The sequence below is a fragment of the Lissotriton helveticus genome, chromosome 10, assembly GCF_964261635.1.
Source record: "Lissotriton helveticus chromosome 10, aLisHel1.1, whole genome shotgun sequence".
Lineage (NCBI taxonomy): Eukaryota > Metazoa > Chordata > Amphibia > Caudata > Salamandridae > Lissotriton > Lissotriton helveticus.
In genome coordinates this window covers 766372468-766395730 of record NC_136071.1, presented here as the reverse complement: position 1 = coordinate 766395730, position 23263 = coordinate 766372468, and the positions used below count along the sequence as shown (strand labels likewise).

The 23263-nt window shown below is 43.2% G+C and overlaps 1 protein-coding gene across 4 annotated transcripts in view; it reads left to right on the top strand.

Moving 5' to 3' along the window:
* CREM (cAMP responsive element modulator) overlaps positions 1 to 23263 on the top strand; it is an 837541-nt gene that overhangs the window by 454530 nt on the left and 359748 nt on the right. For 3 of the 4 annotated variants that reach the window (XM_078663315.1, XM_078663314.1, XM_078663316.1), the window contains one exon: positions 3695 to 3837. The exons of the other annotated variant lie outside the window; for it this stretch is intronic. In XM_078663315.1, coding sequence (XP_078519441.1) covers positions 3695 to 3837 — 143 coding nt within the window. The remainder of the gene's footprint in view (positions 1 to 3694; positions 3838 to 23263) is intronic. 4 annotated transcript variants of the gene reach the window in all.

Below are 23263 nucleotides of genomic sequence, written 5' to 3'. Positions count from 1 at the left end.
AAGAAGGTGTTGACCCTTTCTCTTCTCATCCTCATCAGCTTCTGCCTTATCTTTTGTCCTTAGCTAAGACGGGGCTAGCCCATTCATCCATAAAAGTGCACTTGGCAGCGATTTCTCGGTACAGACGTTCTGCGTCTGGACCTTCTCTTTGGTCTTCTAGGATAATTAAACAGTTTCTTAAAGGACTCTTCCATGTCTATCCCCCGGTGATGCCTCCGCCTCCTACTTGGCAACTGAATTTGGTCCTCACACAGCTCATGAAAGACCCATTTGAACCAATACATCGAACGGACATGAAATTCCTTTCATGGAAATTGGCTCTCCTTCTTGCCCTCACATCGGCAAGACACATTGGGGAGTTGCAGGCTCTCATAATTCAGGAACCGTTTCTCCAATTCAAAAGGAATACAGTAATCTTAAGACCTAACCCGAGGTTCATACCCAAGTTGCCCTAGGACTTTCACTTGAATGAGCCAGTTATTCTTCAATCTTTCTTTCCTCACCCTTCTACACCAGCGGAGAGGTCACTGCATTCTCTGGATGTACAACGGTGCTTAAAATTTTATTTGGATCGCACCAAAGGATTCCGTAAATCTTCCCAACTGTTCATTGCTTTTGGTGGTCCTCGCAAGGGCCTCCCTCTTTCAAAACAAAGTATTGTTAGATGGATTTCCCATGCCATTCTCTATTGCCATTCGACAGCGGGTAAGCCGCTGACCAGCAGAATTAGAGCGCAATCCACTAGATCGGTGGCTTCTTCGACAGCTCTCTTCGTGGGAGTGCACATCAGAGACATTTGCAGGGCTGCGACTTGGAGCAGCGTGCACACCTTTACAAAGCATTACTGCTTGGAATCCTTGACACAGGAGGACACGGCTGTGGGCCAGGCAGTGCTTAGGAACCTCTTCCACTAATTGGTGAGCTTTACTTTCTATCCCACCTTCCTTTTTTCTGCACATTTTGTATCTTCATGTAAATATGGCTATTGCAATGTATGGAACTACACACAAATATCAGAGGGTCTAGCAAGGAAAAACTAGTGTGTACGCAAAGGTAAACTAACAGGAAATCCTAAATATCCCTACCATGTGTATATCTATCTAGGGTCATCCCTTCGACAAACCCACGTAGTGGTCAGGCAAGGATGCCCATCAGTCACCACACGGAACCGCCCTTCATCATTTGGGATTCCATCAAGACCACCACTAGGAGTGCCACTAGTTTTCATGGAAGAGGGCCCAGATGGTAGGAAAGAGCCCTCAACCGGTCAGACAGGTCTTACTATGGTCTTGCTACTCGATTGTGAGGGTGTTGGCACAAAGGGGGGACTGATGTCGCAGTGCAAAAAAGGGTGTATATGAAGTAAGAAAAAGGTATCATAAAATTGGATGAGGGGGTACTGAAAAGGATATTTATTCTGGTGCTACCCACTCTTCCAACATTAAAATGTATTCAGTGACAGTCACAAAATTATTGACTGCCCGGATGTACTATAAGGTCAACATATTTCAGCAATTATCGACACATTATGTAATTGCTTTCTTCAGGACCAAATACTGATAGCTACTGCAACGAAGTGATAATTAAACAAAAAAGTGCTCAAAACCAACATAAATGGAACGAATACAGAGATCACCTGAATCCACTAGGTGTCCGCATCGTTTCTCCACTCTTCTAGTTGTGTAAAAACACTACAGAAACAGTGAAAAGAATGGAGGTCAATATAGGTGTCTACCAATAGACACCGCGTGCACATCATAGTAAATATATATAAACAAGATTCATATGTATCAACCCTAGTATTGTGTGTCATAATCATGTACACCAATAGCACTGCAAACCTGTGTGCTAATGTCTCATCATTGGATCAGTTTAAGAATAACAAGAGGGAACAGAAACCATCTTACCAGACTCGTAAGAGGTACAGACCTCACCCCACCTGGCCACGGCTCAGGAAAAAGGGAAGCACCGCTCTACAAGAAAGAAGACAGGTACACAAACACTATGAGAACGAGTCCCTCTCTATTGCTTAGAATGATCCATTCTGCGTTGATCAATCAAACTTCCACTCTGCAACCTTTTTCACGACTATGTTAAAGTGCACGAAAGTAATAAAACTCCAGAATTGTGAGTCGTACATCTTATCAGGCATCTATGCTGGAAGTCTTGTAATCACAACAAACAGGAGGGTAGTGCCTCTAAACTTCCACTCTGCGGTTTTAGAAAGGTTTAAAGTTTAAAGTTAGAAAACGCCATGGATAGTCACGTTCTTACACACAGAGCCTACCTATCAGTCGGTACTTCGGAAACCGGCATCCGAGCCGATTGGGGAGGTATCGAGGCAAGCCATGGCTCCGGTATATGACGCCGCGCGTCATTGGCTGAGTGCCGGTCACGTGGCCCCCTGCATCAAACTACCAGAAAGAAAGTATTTGATTGGCTGAAAGTGCAAAGGGTCGGCCAATCAGAAGGCACAAAAGTAAGTGCTCCCCATCTGATTGGATCTCCAAGAACGTTATGAACAAAACATCCATTGCTCCTTCCAAACTATTTATTGTCTGTTAAAAACAAACAAACTTTATCATTACGGTTTAAAGAGCAAAGACACTCCTAACCGTCATGATACCGCGTCACCAGCCATTTGTCAACGTATGTTATTTACTAAAAATAACTGCAGCCAAAGACGAAATGGGCACATAATAATTCTTTTCTTCTTTTTTTCTTTTTTCTTTTTTTCGTTCTTTTCTAATCACCTTAGCAAAAACCATAAAGCAAAAAGAGTGATCAGAAGGATCTTCGAAAATATTCTATACCCCTCCAGGAGGTAACAGAATAAAAGCTTACTGCAGCTTATGTGAAGAGAAGGCTATATTGTTAACTAATCACAAATAGAGGTCATCTAGATCAAAATAACCATGGCAAGCTGTAACCATCCATGGAAAAATTCCTTTGGTGTGATAGCCATAGTCTTTAGTTACTCATAGTATACCCCTCAGGTTTATATAGTTGCCCAGGATGTTTCACCATGCCCTTTATTGCAATGTATGTTCATGCCACAAAATGTGTTTTATTGCTGACTGCTTGCTACTCTGATACAAAAGCATGGGAATCTATGAAAGTTCCAATACTGGGGCAAGAAAACAAGTTGCTTACCTGTAACTTTTGTTCCCCAGTATTGGTAACTTTCATAGATTCCCATGCGCCCACCCACCTCCCCGAGGATAGCTCAGCCTTCAGCAGATATGATGACTGTTACACAACGGCTACCAAAATCTGAGGCTCTGAGGTTCCTTCAGGAGGGTTCTATGGGGTGAGGCTCTTCTCATTAGCTGATGCTTAGTTTGGTCTCTTTTACAAAAAGAGGCGGATATGCTACAAAAGGGAATGAGGCCTAGGCCTTTTTCTTTCTCTTTTGTACCTACTGCTATGTTATTTTGTTACCGATACTCCCATTCTGACGACGGGGAATGATACAAAAGCATGGGAATCTATGAAAGTTACCAATACTGGGGAACCAAAGTTACAGGTAAGTAACTTGTTTTCATCTCCACGTCTTCTGTACTAAGCACTTTTTAGTTCTACTACTAAAAGGCATACAGAGTAAAAACATCATCTTGTCATTTCCTGTATTCATTTCTATTGGAGGCTGCTATTTGGTAGGAATTACAAATATAACTATAATTCTGCATTTTAGAAAACATTTGAATGATCTGTCTTCTGATGTTGCTGGAGTTCCAAAGATTGAAGAAGAAAAGTCTGAAGAAGAAGGACCTCAATCTGCTATCACTACCATGGCTGTGCCAACATCCATCTATCAGACTAGCACTGGTCAATACAGTATGTAATTTAATGTAATAGAGAATAATTAAATTACTCCTCACTGAACACCCCTCTTAGATTCTTACGCTTTGACTAATTATCCATCCCCAGAGAGTATCCTGACATTTTCTTTTCAATACTGACATTTTAAAAATAAACTGTTTTCTTGTTAATACATACATTTATACATTGCAGTCGCCTCGCGCTACTCCAGCACAAGAAAAGAGTTGCAATGTCCCGTAAGTGGGAGTGAGCTTATGAACACTTCCTGCATGTTGATAGATATAGAAACAAAGTGCATGTTAATGCTACGTCTTAACATTAGGAAAACAGACTTCAGAAATATCTTGCTACATGTATACATACATACAAGTAAAAAAAATGAAAACCCCATTGCGGAAACTTTAAAAAATACAATATTTTATCTTGGAATTGTGAATATTGCCAGCTCCAAGGACGCCTACTGTGGTTGCTACATATGGAGTTTTGTTTTTGTTAATTTCAGAAAAAGTAAATTGAGTTTTAGAAAAAAAACAATAATAAGTTTCTGATGGATACATCTGCCAGTGGATTCCTCACCTTGTGAATATCCCCTGCGCCAGCAACATTCAGAAACTTTTGTAGCTCTCCACGCCGACAAGGAAGACGTCACAGAGGCTCGACTTTGCTTGCGACCTCGCTGACGTCACCTGAGCCATAAGAGAGCCTCGTCGGCGTGATGACGTCAGGTCCCTTTTTTCCGTGCTGTCGACGCTAACGGTTTCTTGGGACTCTCCATGGTTGTATTGCTACTTTGTGTTTTCTACCTTGAATCCTGTTCTCTTTTATTTCTCGGTGCGGTGGACACATGTCCATAACAGATCCTTACGACGATTGCGTATGGTGTTAGTCATCGGACCATGACGTTGAGGATTGCGCTTCCTGCAGGAAAATGAACCAGAGGGCTCTGAAAGAAAGTGAGGCCAAGCTGTTCATGGCCAAGATGCGGAAAGAAAAGAGGGTCCGGAGGAGATCCAGGTCGAGATCCAGGTCGAGGTCGGGCTCGAAGTCGACATCGGGTCATGCTTCAAAACCCAAGAAGCACAAGAAGAAGAAGAGGCACGGCTCTCAACGCCGTTCGGATAAGGAAGAGGCTCAGACGTCGACCTCGAAAGTCCATCGACATCGGGAGGACTATGTATCTCCTTCTACTTCTACAGAGAGAGCGACTTCTCCTGTTGCTTCACCGGCGCAGTCACCGGCGCCGATTCCTTCTCCATCTCTGGAACATTCTCCGGCTCCGGTAGAAGAGGTATGCACATAACATAACATACCTGAAGGGCCGTCAACTCCAGTGGATCCACCGTCGGCGCCGGCAGGCCGGAGTCCGGTGATGCCTATGCCTGAGCGTATTCCAGGCGAGTACCCTCCCTTTCCTAGTCCAGGGCAAGAACCATCGCATTATCTCAATGCTATGTATGGTGTCTTTGCGAAGGCAATGTACCCCTCTGGTGCACCTTTGGGTCCCATGGGTCCTATGGCGTTCAATTTGGGGGTTCCTCAAGCCTATGCTCAGGTTCCCTTTATGCCTTTTCTCCCTGCGGCTCCGTCCTGGCATTTCCCGGTGCCGAGGATTTCGACGCCGATACCTCCATCTCCGGCGCTGTCAGCTCGACCTCGTTCGACTTAGATTGTGCCCCTGGATCCGGGTTTCAACGCCAGTTCTGAATTCATCGGAGCCGTGTACGACTCCGTCAGCTCCGGCCCAGATGATAAGGTCCAGGCGGGAGGCTCAAAGATTGTTGGAGGAACAGCAATATAGGGAGGATGAGATAGAGGAAGGTGAGCTTCAGGAGTCAGAGGACTTTTTTGAAGTCTTAAGAGTGGCAAGTGCTCTGGATATGTCACCAGAATGGCAACTCTCTCCACCTTCAGATATTCCCTCTAAGGATGTGGCTCCCTACCACACTGTGATACGTAAGGCTGCTGATCTTTTAGGTCTAAAACTCCCGACAGCTGAATTTAAATCCAACATTCCGACAGAGGTAGTCCATTCTCCTTCTGCAGTAATAGAACCTTTACTACCATTCAATGACGCCATCACTGAACTGGTTATGGAGGTTTGGCAAAAGCCCTTTTCGGCTCCGGCAGTCTCGAGATCTGTTGCCAGGAGATAGAGGGCGGCTCCAGGAGATCCGGAGTTTCTTACTTCACATCCTTCACCTGAGAGTCTAGTTATCCAAGCTGCCTGTTCGAAGAAATCATCTGGTGCTTTTCCGCAGATTCCGGGTGAAAGAGAGTCAAAGAGACTGAATCAGGCTGCTAAAAAGGTGTTTTCTTCAGCGTCTATGGCACTTAAGTCCACTAATGCTACTTGCCTTTTGGGCAGGTACATTCATGCCTTAATGGATTCTGCTAAACTGCTGGCCCCGAAGTTATCGGAGGAGGATAGAAAGAATTTTGATGAAGTCTTGTCTGAACGCAGGCTGCTGCACGACAGGTGAATCAGAGTGGTCTTGATACTGCGGACTCTGTAGCCAGGATAATGGGTTCTTCAATTGCATCTAGAAGGAGTGCCTGGCTTAAATCTTCAGAGTTCTCTTAGGATGTCCAGGCGACTCTTTTGGACCTCCCGTTTAATGGCTCTGGACTTTTTGGAAAAAAGGCGGATTCAGCTTTAGAAAGATTTAAAGATAGCAAGGCTACGGCCAAGTCCCTGGGTCTGCAGGCACAGTCTAGGGGTTCATCTTATAGAAGGTACAGAGGCTTTGGGAGGTCGTCCTTTATCACCTACAAACAACCTCAGCAGCAGCAGCAGCAGCAGAATGCCCTATATAAGTTATGCAGGGTCAAAAACAGAGGTCGTCCACGAGGTCGTCAGCCCTCCTCCTCCTCCTCCTCTACCTCTCCCCCTCTTACCACAGCAAAGCAGCCCTAGATCCACCATTCTGGATCATTTTGGTCCTGTGGGGGGTCGGCTTACTCATTTTTTACAAGATTGGGAATCGGTCACTACAGACCTTTGGGTTCTCAATCTTGTGGAGAATGGGTATGCTCTTCCCTTTCAGAAATTCCCTCCAACCCTCTTTGTCAAGGGGTTTGCTCGGAGGACCACCTTCTTCTCCTACAGGAGGAAGTTCTAGCTTTATTAAAAAAAGGTACGATAGAGGTGGTGCCAGAGCAGGAAAGGGGTCAGGGATGCTACTCCCGGTATTTCCTCATACCCAAAAAGGATGGCAGGTTACGTCCAATCCTGGATCTCAGGATCTTGAATCTATTTCTGAAGCAAGAAAAGTTCAAGATGCTTACCCTAGCGAAGGTTCTTCAAGCGCTGCAGAAAGAGGACTGGATGGTGTCGATCGACTTGCAGGACGCGTATTTTCATATCCCGATCCTGAAGTCGCACAGGAAGTATCTCCGTTTCACTGTGGGGTCACAACATTATCAGTCTGTGGTCCTCCCATTTGGACTTACTACTGCACCTCGAGTCTTCACCAAGGTGATGGCAGTGGTGGCAGCCAATCTCAGAAGCGGAGTCGCCAGAGAAGGTGCTTCATCATCTGCAGGTGACAGCTCGGCTGTTGTACAAGTTGGGTTTTTCGATAAACGTGCCCAAGTCTCACCTGGTGCCCTCTCAGCGCAACCTGTTCATAGGGGCAGTACTGGACACTACTGTGTGTCGAGCATAGCCTCCTCCTCAAAGGATTCTCGACATTCAGGAAATGATTCCCTTGTTTTACAATGGAGCAGTCGTTCCAGTCCTGAAGGTCCTTTGCCTGCTCGGTCTGTTTGATTCCTACATTCTGTTGGTCAACCATGCACGCTGGCACATGAGGGCGCTCCAGTGGTGCCTCCGCAAGCAGTGGTATCAGCACAATGAAGATCTCAGGGAGTCTGTGAGGATCTCCAGAGAAGCTGCAGCGGATCTATCTTGGTGGAGCGTGGAAGGCAATGTGTCTCAGGGAAAGCCCTTCCACCTACCTCCATCGGTGGCCGCGGTGATAACGGATGCATCCACTCTAGGGTGGGGTGCTCATCTGGGGGAACTGGAGATCAAGGGTCTTAGGTCTCCAGAGGAAGTCAACCTTCTGGAGTTACGGGCGATACGTTTGGCGCTCAAGGCCTTCCTTCCTTCCCTTCGCGGTCAGTCGGTTCAAGTCCTAACGGACAACACTACAGTGATGTGGTATGTCAACAAATAGGGAGGAGTAGAGTCGCATTGTCTCTGCAGAGAGGCTCTGCGTCTCTGGTCCTGGGTTCAGGACCATCAGATTTGTCTGATGGCAAATCATCTGGCCGGAGTTCTGAACGTACGTGCGGACAGTCTCAGTCGGCAGTTCTCAGCCGATCAAGAGTGGAGGCTTCATCTGGAGGTGGTTCATCACGTCTTCCGGAAGTGGGGAACTCCTCGGGTGGACCTGTTTGCCACTCACGAGAATGCTCACTGCCCGTCATTCTGCAGTCCCCAGTATCCGATGCAGGGAGCTTTGGGGGACGCGTTTCAGTTGAGTTGGGACTCACAGCTCCTTTACGCGTTTCCTCCCATACCCTTGATTCCTCGGGTTTTGAGGAAGATTCGCCAAGACCGGGCCCAAATCATATTGATCGCCCCGGATTGGCCAAGAAGGGTGTGGTATCCAGATCTTCTCCACCTCTCCTCGTGCCCTCCGCTCCATCTCCCTCTCAGGGCAGACCTCCTCTCGCAGTCGCAGGGGCAGGTTCTACACCCCCACCTCCAGAGCTTACACCTTCATGCCTGGAGATTGAACGGGGCAATCTGAATTCTTTTTTTCTCCCGCCTGACGTGGTGGATGTGATTCTTTCGGCCAGGTGACACTCCACCAAGACTATTTATTCCTATAGGTGGTCCATATTTGTCTCATGGTGTGGAGAGAAGTCTATTGACCCCTTAAGGGCTCGTTTATCCAACATCCTTCAGTTTGCTCTTTCTTTAGCTCAGCAGGGTTTTGCTGTGGCTACTGTGAAAGGCTATTTGTCGGCTTTGTCGGCATTCCTTTGCATGCTGGACCAGCCATCTTTGTTTAAGTCACCTATTGTTTTGCGTTTTATTAAGGGCCTTACCAACAAATATCCGCCCACTCCTTTTATTGTGCCTCAATGGGACTTGAATCTTGTCTTAACCTATTTGATGGGTTCTCCCTTCGAGCCCTTGCATAAGTGTCCCTTGAGACTGTTGTCTTTTAAGACAGTATTTTTAGTTGCTATTACCTCGGCAAGGAGGGTAAGTGAGCTTCAAGCTTTAAGTTCGAAACCCCCATTCTTGACCATTCATGCTGAAAGAATGGTACTCGGGACCAGGGCTGCTTTTCTGCCTAAGGTGATAACTCCCTTCCATCTGGGGCAGTCCATCACCCTTCCTTCCTTCTATCCTCCCCCTCACCCTTCCAAGGAGGAGGAGCGGCTTCACCGCTTGGACCCAAAGAGGGCGTGGAGCTTCTACCTTGATAGAACTAAAGACTATCGTGTGGATGACCAGCTCTTCGTGGGCTTTGCTGGCTGCAGAAAAGGCAGAGCGGTGCACAAGCGCACACTTTCCAGATGGATTGTCTTGTGCATCAAGATTTGTTACTCTTTGGCCGGTAAGGAACCTCCAGAGGGTTTAAGAGCTCATTCTACCAGGGCAAAGTCTTCTACATCTGCCTTATCTAGAGGTGTTCCTGTTGAGGACATTTGTAGGGCGGCAACTTGGGCCTCCCTTCACACTTTCCCGAAGCATTACTGCTTAGATTCCGAAGTGAGGAGGGATGGCCACTTTGCGCGCTCTATCCTACAGGATTTCTTGGTATAGAAGAGTGGACACCCTCCTCCGGGAGTGGGGACTGCTGTGGGATTCTATTCACAAGGTGAGGAATCCACTGGCAGATGTATCCATCAGAAGAACAAGTTACTTACCTTCGGTAATGCGTTTTCTGGTGGATACAGTATATGCCTGTGGATTCCTCACTGACCCACCCGCCTCCCCATTGTCCACTCTTCTATACCTGCAAAGAGTTTATTTTATGATTGTATCTTTCAATGGAAATGTTTAATTGTTCTTGCTTTTTGCATTGATTCCACACTATGGGGCCGATTAGGATGGCGGACGGACTTGCGTCCGTCCGCCATCCCAGAGGTGGAGGGACCGTCCGCATGGGCTGCGGCGGTCCCTCCGTGCAAATTAGGATGTGACCGCCATCCTGGCGGTCACATCCTGGATATTTAACATTGCGGCGGGTGCTGCTTCAAGCAGCACCCGCCGCAATGTTAAAAGTGCATGTTTAACATTTACATGCACAAAGCGGCAGGCACCGCGCGGTGCCTGCCGCTTTGTGCATGTAAATGCTGGGGGGTACCATAGGTACCCCCCATGTGCACCCCCCACCTGCCTACACCCTGGGGCCCGCAACGGCCCCCCAAAATCAAAAGTACACATGCTTTTCCACGGCGGAAAAACCGCAGCGGAAAAGCATGTTTACAAATGTTTCCTAATTTGGCTGGCGGTGTCTGATAGACACTCCAAGCCAAATGAGAGCTTTTCCGCAGCGGTTGTAGTCCGACCGCGGCGGAAAAGCAGCGGACAGAAACCAAGACCCACCAGCCATCGTAATGCGGCGGTGGGTCTTTGGTGACTCCGCAGAGGATTTTCCGCCTCCTCCGGGCCGGAGGTGGCTTCCGCCGGCCCGGAGGAGGCGGAAAATCCTCCATCCTAATCGGCCCCTATGTGTGTTGGTTTGAATACTGTGTACTGTGTATACTGTACCTATTTATGTTGGTCCGTCGGTGTGCCTCGGGGGCACGGAAAAAAGGGCGGAACTGACGGCATCACGCCGACGAGGCTCTCTTATGGCTCTGGTGACGTCAGCGAGGTCGCGAGTGAAGTCGTGCCTCTGTGACGTCGTCCTCATCCTCGTCGGCGTGGAGAGCTACAAAAGTTTCCGAATGTTGCTGGCGCAGAGGATATTCACAAGGTGAGGAATCCAAAGGCAGATACTCTATCCACCAGAAAAAGCGTTACCGAAGGTAAGTAACTTGTTTGTTATGCACTTAATATCAATACCTCCACTTTTAAAAGTATTTTGATCAGTATGTTTACAGGATGAAATGTAACACATGTAAACTACAACATCTAACAATGGAAGGAGAGTAATAGGGTGGTAAGAGAGAGGGGAAAAAAAGACTAAAGAAGAATAAAGAGATCAATGTGTCTGACAGCAAGGTGTTTATGCATACATATCAATATATTTCACTATATGACAGTTTGATGGCTAATGTAGTCCGTGGTGTCAGCAATAGGCACCAGCTCCCTGAGCACAACCTTTAAATGGAAAAATTATTCACTAAACCAAAGTTGCAAAGATCCGTTTTCCATGTTTAATTCACATATGTTGAATTTAATCCATTATCCAATTTCACTCAAAGGAATTAATGTTCAATCCAAAAGGCGCATTTAGACTTATTTACAATTTCCCTCCCGATGCATTTCGGACCGCAGTCCTTCGTCAGGGGAGTTTAACAAAGGTGCAGTGAGAGCCCGCGTCTCACCCGTGTGCTCTCCGGCGTCTACAGTTTGATGGCTAAAACACAGAGTACAAAGTCATGGAGGTTTAACTTTTTACTAGAAAGCTTTCTAACTTTTTCCCAAACAGGCTGTGTCTTGGGTTTCCATGGGAAATGTTGGAGAGTGATGCTATATGACCCGCTTTTATAAATTAGCAATTTTTTACAAGCTTGGAATGAGACTTTACCTCTCCAATTGTTTAAAATGATTTTACATTCAAGGGTGAGAATTATGTCCAAAAGGTATCTATCATTTATGTCTGTAATGAGTGGATCATGTGGTTCGATTAGTAGGTAATCAAAACAAAAGTTAGTTTTAATTTGTATTCATCCTCAGCAACTTTAAAGATGTATTTCCAGAATTCTTTAACTAAATGAAAGTAAAACATAATAGGGTCTCCTGTTGTTACATTATAATTCCTTCATAAAAGGTCATCTCGTAGCTTTATTTCATATTGACATTGTGGGTTGGGAAATGTTCTATGGCGTCGATAAAATTTGGTTTGAGATAAAGAGAGTGTGATTTTATTCTTAAAAAATGACATCCAGATTTCCTACCAGCGGAGGCCAATTTTACTTGGGATGTTTTTAAATTCCCATTTGGACTATGTATGTCTGGGTAATTTTGGTAGGAGTAGGGAATTCAAGGAAGAAGTAGAATTCTTCATTATGTAGCTGGTAAGTATTTTATAGATTGGAGAAGGAAATTGGTACATGTTTTGAACGTAGTTGTTTCAAGATATAGACAACTTTAGATGTCCAATCGTTCCAATCTATGGGTGAATCTTCAATTCTAATATTTTTATTGTTCCATATCAAGGCTAAGTTAGTGACTGACTTTGAAGCAAAATACAGGATTGTTTTTTTTTAACTTATGGAAGATAGTGTTAGAGTGGGGAAGTAAACCTTGGAGATGTAAGCAATCAGGCCAATCTGGAATACTGTAAAATCTGTTTCTCTTTCTCTAACCAGGTAGGTTGATACTGGTCTGTTTGGGTTAGCTTTCTGAAGCTTGTTTAAATATAAAGGCTGATTGGTATAATTTAAAGTTAGCCATTTCAATCACACTCTGAATAATTTAAAGTTAGCCATTTCAATCACACTCTGAATTTTGGGTAGTTTTCGTTTTTTCAGGGAAATCCTTAGGATTGTGTTTAAAATTATGCTTTGTTTAGAAAAGAATTCATTGTAATCATGGTCAGTAAATAGTTTATCATAGGTTGGAACATCATTTCTAATGTTTTGATTCTCTTCAACCAAGTTAAACATTTTAGGGACAACGCTTTCAATAAGTTTAGTACATTTTTAGGGTAATGTTTTCATTATGTTCAATAGATAAAGCAAAGTCATCATTAAATTCAGTGCCAATATATTTTATATATTTAGCTTGCCAGGATAGCCCTGAATCATCGAGCACTTCTTTACCTCCAAATGTATTTAATGCAATGACAATTATTCAATGCAATTACTTTGATTCATCCCTATTTAAGGTATAACCCGATACTTAGGAAAAGGTATAAATGGTGCTAAGTAGGGCTTGCATAGATTATTCTGCCTTTTCTGTAACAATTAGGAGGTCCTCTGTGTATGTGGCCGCTTTCGCAGTTGTATTACCACATGTTAATCTTACTATGTCTTTGTTTTCTCTTATTAACTGTAATAATGGTTTGATAACTGGTAGAAGCAGGTCAAGTGGAAGTGGGGAGCCTTGATTCGTACCTTGTTTTAACTTGAAGTAGTCCGGTAGTGTCTCATTTAGTCTAACTCTAGCTTTTGCTTTGGCATATAAAGCCATTACCATCCTGATGATATCTTCCCCCAAGTTATGTTTAGAAAGAGCTGCATTCAAAAGCAGGCAGGCCACCTTGTCAAAAACCTTTTTGTCTTGAAGGGCAATTGCAACCATTGGAGAGTCATTCAATAATGTGGCATTATAATATGGTATTGTGACTAGACAGTCTTTTTTTAGGAAAATGTGCTTGAGTGGGATTTTTGAATTTAGGTATTACTTTTTCTAGACAAGTGGCAAGACTTTTTAGCATATATAGTGCTGTCTATGTTAACTAATGAAATTGTGCTATAATTTTTGGGAAACAAGCGATCTTTTCCATCTTTCGGAATACATGTTATAACTGCTTCAGCAGCAGGGCAAATAATTTCTCCAGTGGGAGAAAAGTGCTGGTTTAACAATGGAGATTCCAGTTCAGGCCAGGGTGATTTATAAACTGAACCTGTGTGTCTGGGGCCTTATTAAATTTTAGTTTTTCTAAATGAATTCCCCTATTCCTTTGAACGCGATGGAAGCACCAAATCATTTCTCCTCATTAGAAATGGATGTTAGATTTAGATTCTCAAGGAAATCTCTACATTTTATTGGGTTAGTATTGTTATTGTCATGGTGATCTATATAGAACACCCTCAAAAATTCAATTATGCGGTTTGGTTTTAATTGTGCATTGCCATCTTTATCTTTTATGTTTGGGATGAAGAATTAATTTTTTTAAATTTCAAATATGATGCCAACATCCTCCCTGCTTTATTAGCTTCACATAGTCTAGTACTTTTTTGTTTCGGGGTACCTGCTTTTGTGCTTAATATTGTGTTAAACTCATATTTTTTTATTATTTAGGTTTACCAATAGGCAATTGTTACTTGAATGTCTGTGGTTTTTAATTTCTTTCTCCAGTTTGTACAGTGATTCATTTGTTGCTTTGTTCATGTAAGCTCTGATGCTAATGAGGGAACCTCCACTGGTGGCTTTTAATGTTTCCTGTCTAGAGAGAGTTGACCTTTAATTAATAGGGTTATTATCAATGAAGTTTAAAATGTATTTCTGTATTTTACTTTTGTGCTCTTTATTATTTATAATTTCATCATTAAGTCTCCAAGGTTGTGTTTGTGTACAGGAACACAACATGTACGCGATCATGTGATACAGGAGCGATCAGATATATGTTTTGGTACTTGTATTGTGTTTGATTGCATAAGATCATTAGGTAGTTTATCCTAGAATAGGAGAGATGGGGAGGTGAAAAGAATGTAAAGTCAGAAGTGTCTTGGTGTTGTTGTCTCTATGAGTCTTTTAAATTGTGATTTGAACATAAGTTTTCAGGTATTTGTGTATCCGAATGGCCTATTTTTGCGTGAGAAGGACCAGTCTAAAGGACAATCCATCTAAAAGTTTAAATCTCCACCTGGTAGTATGATTGCATCATCTGAGATGTAACTTATATTTTTAGACACTTCTTTCCAGAATTATTGTTTATCTCTGGTGCATGTTGACTATAAATATCGCTTTCCGCTCTTTGTTCATGTCAGAGATTATCCATGTTCCTTCTTTATCTATGTTATTAAAGGTCATAGAGGTATTTGTTCTAATGGGTACCATGGTTAGTACTCTATTTTTTCTCTGCTTCTGGAGACCAAACTACTGCAATTGTCCATTTACTTATAAAGGAGACAGCCTCGTTTGCTACAATTTTACATTGTTTTAGTAAAATAATGTCCCCTTTTAATTTATACAGATAATCGTTGGCATTATTTCTCTTAACTGGGAGAGCCAACTCCCTTGAATTGAATACAAATAATATTTAGAGTATTTTTATAATGAGCCATCTACTATTTTAACAGTACCTAATTCGTGCATTTTTCAAAATTGAATTGTGTAAGATCAAAGGGTTTATGTAAACTGTATAACTTACACTTCCTAAAAGGAAAAATATGGTACAGGTAAAGTGGAAGTTGTTGTAGTATGACCAAGTGAGAATGTATTCCCATATGTGGAGAAATAGAGTGTAGAGCTATAAGTATGAAAACACTAGCGCTAGAAGTGTACAGCTGTCTTTGCGACGTAGGGTAGTCTTGTTGGTAACTCACATTGAGCACTAACAAGGACCTTATAAGGAAACATTAAACAAAACCTCATATGCCCAAGTGACCTGCCCACCCTCCCACCACAACATTTACCAGGCCCGTAGGGAAGAGGAAATGATATTTCCCCAGGTAGTTAAAGAGGGTTATAACATTTACAATGTCTGATGTTGTCATAAATATTTAAGTATGGAGGATAGACAAAAGTAATAGTGTACTGCTGCAAATATTCAGCTATCTTGTGCACTTGCAATGTAATGAGAAAAAGATTTTAAGGCAGAAGTTTCCATTTCTGATTTGTTTAATTCATCTAGAATTGTTTTCGATTCTTTATAGTTTAGGAATATATACAGTGAGCTGTTGAGTGAACCACAGAATCTTGATGGACCTGCAAAACAAAACTTTAGATTTCTGGCTCTCCATATACGTTAAATGGTAAAAAAGCCTTTCGTGATGTCCACATTGTTTTTGAATAGTTCTGAGAAATTTATATTTTTTGCTTTTCCAGAGAATATGATTATTATTCCTCATAAAGTTCAGTATCAGCTCAGTATATTGCAGTTTGAGGGGTATACAGTCTATTGGTCTGAGTTCGCTAATGTGGAGTAGCCCTTGGTGGTACTCAGCTACCCCTTTCCAGTTCAGAGCTTTTCTTAAAGGGTAGACCATTCGATTGAGGAATCCAGGATTCTAAGAATGTGAGACAAGCATTGACATCTTGGCCATCTGAGCCCTCTGGTAGTCCAAAAATAGCAGATTACCCCTTCTGTTATGATCTTCTTAGTCTGAGACTTCTCTTTGTAGGGAACGTATTATATATTTGAGGTTAGGGAGATCTTTCATGTGCTGCTTCTTTATCTTCTAGATTTTTTATTTAATTCTCTGCTTCAGATAGTCTGCTGTGGATCTGTTTGATTTTGTCCCTTATTCTGGTTTCGTAGAAGCAGTATTGACCTTGGTAAATTTAGCCAGGTCACGTACTTCCATTTTTTTAAGGATTGTTTTCATTGGGCAGTCGATTCTGTTTTTATTTTTGGTAGATGAGTCTGGTACCGGATATTCTGCCTTTCATTCCTGGTTTCTGTTCTTTTTGTTATTTGTCTGTCATGATGTGGACTATTCTAGTTTCTGAGTGAGAAACGATTTTAATCCCAAGGTCTGAGCAATTGGGATATCATAGGCGTGTCGGTTGCATCAACTTTTACAGGTAACTAAAGATCAGGAGTAGGCATAATGTAGCCTGTTTTTGTCTGATTTTAAAAGGTCATACTTCTATACCATCAGATATGATTTCCAAGATACCCTCCTGCATTTGAAATGTCTTTTAGTCCTTTGGGTATTTGTAATAACCTGTAAACTATAGCTTTGTCATATTGATTCTCGCATCATGATGTTGTTTCTTGCATACACATGTCCATTAGATTTATTATGTAGGCATATAGGTTGAACTCACTGCATTGTTATGCTTAGAAATCGATAGATCTGAAAAAATATAAGTTGGATGAAGTTTTTTAATTTAGTATAATTTAGTTGCCCATAGACAGCGACTTAGCCCAATGACGGTGGAAGTTTCACTTTCTTGCTTGGTAGGTCGGAATATAGATGGTTTAATTACAGATTATTTCACTGAAAAAACACTTCTTTTGATTAATATATGTGCAGGTTTTGATTACTTATTTAACTTGCATGACGGCACAATTTTCTCACATGCCAGTAATGTTGGATCAGAGCACCATCCTAGAGATGAAGGAGCGCCCTATTTCCTCTACTTAAAGGCTCCTATCTTTCTGTTAGGTGGAGGATATAGGCAGCACAGTGCTCTGTTGGGCTGCTTGGTGTATGATAAATGAAAACGCTTCATTGACCTTATGCCATGTGGTGGTCGCACTTCCCTCTACTCCTCCTCCTTCACTTAGTCGTCATTTTCAGGATACATGGCCAGTCATATTCGAGTCTCAGATCTCTGGATTATGGTGTAAGGAGGTTCTCAAAAACACTCCATCCGAGCAATCCCGCAATGGTTTTCCACAAATTGGGTCAGACCGCTCATGTGGTCCCCATTTCTCCCCACAGTCGGAGCTGCTGATCTAGGCAGCCATCTTTGTCTGCAGCTTGCTTATGTCCCCCGCATCAATCTTTGTCAGCAACTTGCGCATGTCCCCCGGTACAAATGGAGTTTTGTTAGGGAAAGCATGCATTCTATTCCAGACTTTGTATGTATTGCTCTTAATAAGTATTTTTAGAGAGCAGCCTTCACCAAAAAATGTCTCTTGGCTCTAAAAACTAAAGGCCTCATTTAGAGTTCGGCAGACAGTTTACTCTATCATAAACTTGACAGATATCCCACCCGCACTATTTGCATTGTATCCAGTGACACTTGTTTTTCGGCGGATGGGAAACGTGACGGAGTTACCCATCCACTGAACTCTTGTTCAGGCCCTAACTCTGTAAAGAAACAGTATAGCATGGAAAAAGGCTGTTTTTTTAATGTTCCTAAAAAGAGCAAGAGAAGAGGTTTTTTTTAGTTTTATAGAAAGGACATTCCACAAGCCTGGCATCAAGACCGAAACATCTTTGCAACCCAAACTGGATTTTTTAAAAGAAGGTTGTACAAGAAGGAAAGCATAGAAATAACACATGGCCAAAGTGGGGCCTTTTTTGTTTTTCAAAAATTCAGGTGCTAAATCATGTAGATATTTTTGCACATTACAGAGCCTATTAAAATAGATTCTGCTTTGAATCAGGAGCCTTTGTGACTAGGAAAAGTGATTCTCCAGTTTGGAATCTTTCACAGATTCACATGCTTGAATCTTTCCCAGAGGCATGGTGGGAGCGCCACAGTATTTAAAACAAGCAGTACCATTTAAGTACAGTCAAAGACATAGAGAAAGCAAGTGACATTGTTAACAATAGACCTAAATTTCAACCAATCAGAGGCAAGACCCTGAACCACTCTTCCCCTGCAGAACCTCCATAGCTCAGATTTCTAACTACATTTCGTGTGTGACGGAGTCTCCCGGAGATCTCCTCAGTTGGATACAGTTTGTGAACTTTTGATCCTTCTTCCTCTCTCAAGGAATGAAACATTGGACTGCTTCAGCTTTGAGATACTGATTTTTCTCAGAATTACCTACAATATGTCAGAGGGATCTAAGAGAAGGCGTTTCAGGCCATGCAGGTCTTGTGGAAAGCAACGACTTTTCTAAGAAGGTCCCCATAAGGAGTGCCTATATTGTTTGCATACGCAATGTAAACACTGTAGAACATTTTCTGCCAAGACTCTGATGGACAGAGAAGCCAGACTTCCACTATGGCTCCAAAAGAAAAAGTCCATATCAGACTCTGGTTCTGATGAGGAGGAGGGCCCAAGTTGCTGTCCACCTGAGTGAAAATGCACACAGGGCTAGGATTTTGCGTACTCTGCACGCTGAAGTAATTGCAACTAAGGAAGCTGTTTTCCATCTAAGGTGTTGTGGAGAGGGCTTCTGAATAGGGTAAAAAGGAGGCACCATTAATTTAGATAGAACAATGTTAAGCTATCATGGGGAGAGGGAGTTCCAACTGGAGGGGAAACTTTCTTAATACTCTCTAAGAAATCCTTAACCACAGGAATTTAAAAAAATGAAGTTTGTGAGGGGGATTTTCTTTATTTATTTATTTATTCAACTTATAAGGCGCACAGCTACCCGCAGTGGGTTTCCCGGCGCCAAGGGACAATTTAAAAGAATGGAAAGAGAGCAACCATAAGTCAGTTACTGAGGAGGACAGCCAAGTCATTACTGAAAGAGCCATGTTTTAAGTCCCTTGCGTAAACGAAAAAGATTGGTTTCTGTTTTTAAAACAACAGGCAAAGCATTCCAGAACTTCGGACCCAGGTGGGAGAAAGAGCGGCCGCCCATCTTCACCAATCTGAATCTCAGAATCACAAAATTACCTATCCCAGAGGATCTCGAGGAACGACTGGGGTGGTAAGCTTGGATAAGGTCATGTAGGTATGCAGGAGCTAAGCCTTGTTTAATCTTAAAAATGTAACAGAGAGCCTTGAATTTAATTCGACTGGCAATCCTAAGCCAGTGAAGATCATGGAGTGCATGGGAAACAGAGGCTCTCCGGGGGACATGGAGTAGAAGCTGTGCAGCCGCGTTCTGCACAACCTGAAGTTTATGTAGTGTTGCTAGATCGGCTCCTAAATAAAGAACATTTCCGTAGTCCAGCCGGGAAACAACCAACGCCTGGACCACTGTCCTCTGTGTGGAGACTGGAAGTATCCAAAGGATTTTTTGGAGCCATTTTAGAGTAACAAAGCAGATGGAAGCTACCTTTACTACCTGCTGGTGCATCGTAAGCTTCTCATCAATGAGGAATCCGAGGTTGCGCACCTGGGCAACAGGTTGAGGAATGAGGCCCATTTCATTGGGCCAATGTTGAGGACCCCATGAATCTCTCCCCTTTCCCAGGATAACAACCTCGATCTTATCTCCATTAAGTTTGAGAAAGTTACTGCGCATCCACTCAGAGACCCGAGTCAATCCTTGTTTCAGAACGGAGATTTTGCCACCTTCCACATTCGAAAGGGAAAAGATAATTTGCGTATCGTTGGCGTAGGAGAATAAGGTGAGGCCAGCTTCCTCCACTATGGTGGCCAGGGGTCTAACGTAAATATTAAATAATGAAGGGCTCAAAATAGACCCCTAGGGAACGCCGTACACTGAAGAGCAAACTTTGGAGTCGGCTTTTGCAGAAAAAACCTGGAAAGTGCGGCCACTTAAAAAAGAGGCCACCCAAGCCAGAGCAGGACCCTCAACTCCTAGAGACCGAAGAGATGCGAGAAGGATGGAATGTGACACCGTATCGAAAGCCGCACTCAAATCCAGAAGTATGAGTACAGATGTTTCTCCGCGATCGATACAGTGACGCAATCTCTCGGTGACTCCTAAAAGCGTTGTTTCAGTGGAGTGATTTGACCTGAAGCCTGATTGAAATGTATGCAGAAAGCCTGAGCTTTCCACAAAATGAGTAAGCTGTGTATTGATATGCCTTTCTAAGATCTTAGAAAAGATAGGCAACAGCGAGATGGGCGGTTATGATTGCAAGGTGTACCTTAATAAGGAGTACTGTAAAGTAGACTTTGCTAGATAAAGCAGGTACGGTAACAACACTTCAGCATGACAATTAAATGGATCAGAATTGTTTTGAATACACCAAATACAAAATCCCTTCCCCTTAGAGGCATAGGATTTTCTTGTGGAAGGGCGCTTGAACTCTCTCAAAATGTCCACACAGTCTTGTGATAGCTTTAGATGGCCATATTGTAAGAATTCGGGAGCCAAGCAATCAATCGTAGTGATGGAAGACAGGGATAGAGAATCTGACCTCCTAACTTGTAAAGGAGATCCTGCCTGCATGGTAACCTCTTGTGTGGGTGCTCGAAGAGGTGACGGTCTGTGTACCACCACTGACGAGGACTTTCCAGCGCTGTTAGTATCATTCTGGTTTTGGATTTGTACAGCTTGATCACAGCTGCGGAATTAGAAGGATTTGTGGAAAAGCATAGCAATATGTTCTTGATCAGTCAATCAAAAGGGCATTGTCCTTTGACCCCGGTTGGTAAAATCTGGAGGCGTAGTCTTGGCATATTTTGTTTTCTGCATCTGCAAACAGGTCTCTTTGGGGACAGCCCCATTCTTGAAAAGTTTCCTCCAATACTTTGTGGTTTGATACCCAGTCGTGGTTGTCTTAAATATTCTGACTGAGGGAATCTGCTTCTGTATTTCGAACATCAGGGCCCATGTTATACATTGTGGCTCGGGGGTGCAACAGGTGTGTGCACCTCCTTCGAGCTCCCCGGGGCACAATGGTATTTCAGAATGAAATGCAGACGCTTGTGTGTACCCTTCTGTAATACAGATAGCGCTAGTGCACGTCTTGCGCCAGCATTATCATATGAGAGTGTTTCCTCATTTCATAGAGGCATGGCCCCATGCAAATGAGGGAATCACCTTGCCTCTGTTCCATATTACCGAGGGTAGAAGCAAACATGTCTTTAAGAGGCACTGAAAGTGCGCGACAAAAAGGTGGTGAACTTTAAGTTGGATGTGGTCTCACATCCAGGCCAGCCTATCTAAAACCTGGGGAACCTGGTTCGAGTCTCAGCAATGACGCCCAACAACCTGTGACTCTAGGCAAATCCCTTAATCTCCCAGTGCCTAACAAAAATGAATGTGTCCTTGTGTAACGCAACCGGTGATCATGTAAAGCGCTCTGATAGTGATACCTGATAGCTTCGGGTCAAGTTCACGCTATATTAAACTCCGGTAAAGAAAAGTGCCACCACTAAAGGCAGTCCTCTTGGGGGGGGGGGGAGAAACACACCACTTCAGGATGGTGCAGTCACTGTCTACTCCCACCTGCAAGGGATTCTCTTATCCCCCTAAAAATTGCAGGCAGGCTGACAACTGCATAGGGAAACATGGAGCAGCTTTTAAACAGCTGTTCCATATTTTACATGAATGCACTGCCCCCAGGGCATCTGGAGTTCGCGGCAACTCTTGGGGCAGTGCATTTATTTGAACATGATGCGCTTCCCTTGTTTGGCTAGAGTGCACGTTTCGAAAGGTGCGCCATGGTGCAAACAAGGAAAGTTGCGAGGTATTCATAATACTGCCCCTGTAAGGCACTCTGCTATAATTGTTTGGTTTCTCGCAATGATCCATTTCCTTATGGCCTGTGATTCGAGTGACAGAGGTCTGGAATGTTTTCCTCCCTGTTTACTCATGTTATTCAACATTGTAGTATTGTCTGTCTGAACTAACCGGGAGTTAAACTTTATCAAAGGAAGGAGGGACTTCAATGCTAGATGAACCGCTCTCAGTTCTAGCTTATTGATATGGTAAGACTTTATTTTCTCCGACCATATTTCTTGAATCTGTAAATGACCCATGTGAGCACCCCATCTTTTAAGGGAAACATCTGTGACAAGAGTTTGATTTGGGAGATCCTGATGGAAGGTGATTGCCACTTTTAGATTTTTCGACTTAGTTCATCCTGGAAGAGACTGGAGCACCAACTGTGACAGAGTTAGTTTCTGTTCCCAACTGTTCTGAGGACTGCGTCCACTGATCCATCAGACACTGTTGCAGTAGTGTCATGTGTAGTCTGGCATAGGGAACTATGAATATGCAAGATGCCAATGATCCCAGTAGTAGTGATATCTGTTGGGCTGAAGGATGATGAGTTTGTAACAGAGTGAGATATTTCAGGTGGATAGATGAGTCTCTCCTCCAAAGGATACTTTTGCAGCTTGGGTCCCCAGAATAGCACCCAAATAGTGTATCTTATGGATAGGATGTACTATTTATTTGTTTATGTTTAACTTGAATACCTAGTCGTGAGAACGTGTCCAGACATTTCTGGAAACTCTGTAGGGTTGTTTCTGAGGATGAACTCTTTATTAACCAATTGAATAGATAGGGATAGACAAATATCTTTACCGTTCTTAAATGTGCTGCTACGACAGCCATGCAATTCGAAAATGTCCTGGGTGATGACATCAACTCAAATTGAAGAACTGTGAGTTGAAGATGTTTGGGGCCTCCCACAAATCGTAGAAATGTTCAATCTTTCTGTAAGACCGATATGTGGAAATGTGCATCTTGTAGGTTTATAGCACACACCCAGTCTCCTTGTTGTAGTGGGGGTATATTTAGTGTAATGCCAGCATCTTGAACTTTTCTTTTTTTATGAATATGTTTAGAGTTCTCAAGTCTAGTATGGGTCTGAGTTCTTGTTCGGGTCCCTTCTTCTGAACCAGAAGGTACCTGGAGTAAACACCCAATCCTTTTTGATAGTATGAAACCTCCTCCACTGCATTTTTTCAGCTTCAATGTGTTGACCTCTTTCCGCAGTAGATCTATCTGATAGTCTGATGGTTTGGTTGGTGGTACTGAAGGAGAAGGGGATCTGAAGTGTAGAGAATATCCATTCTGCAAAATATTTAAGACCCATTTGTCTATGGTTATTTGGCGGCACTTTTAGACAT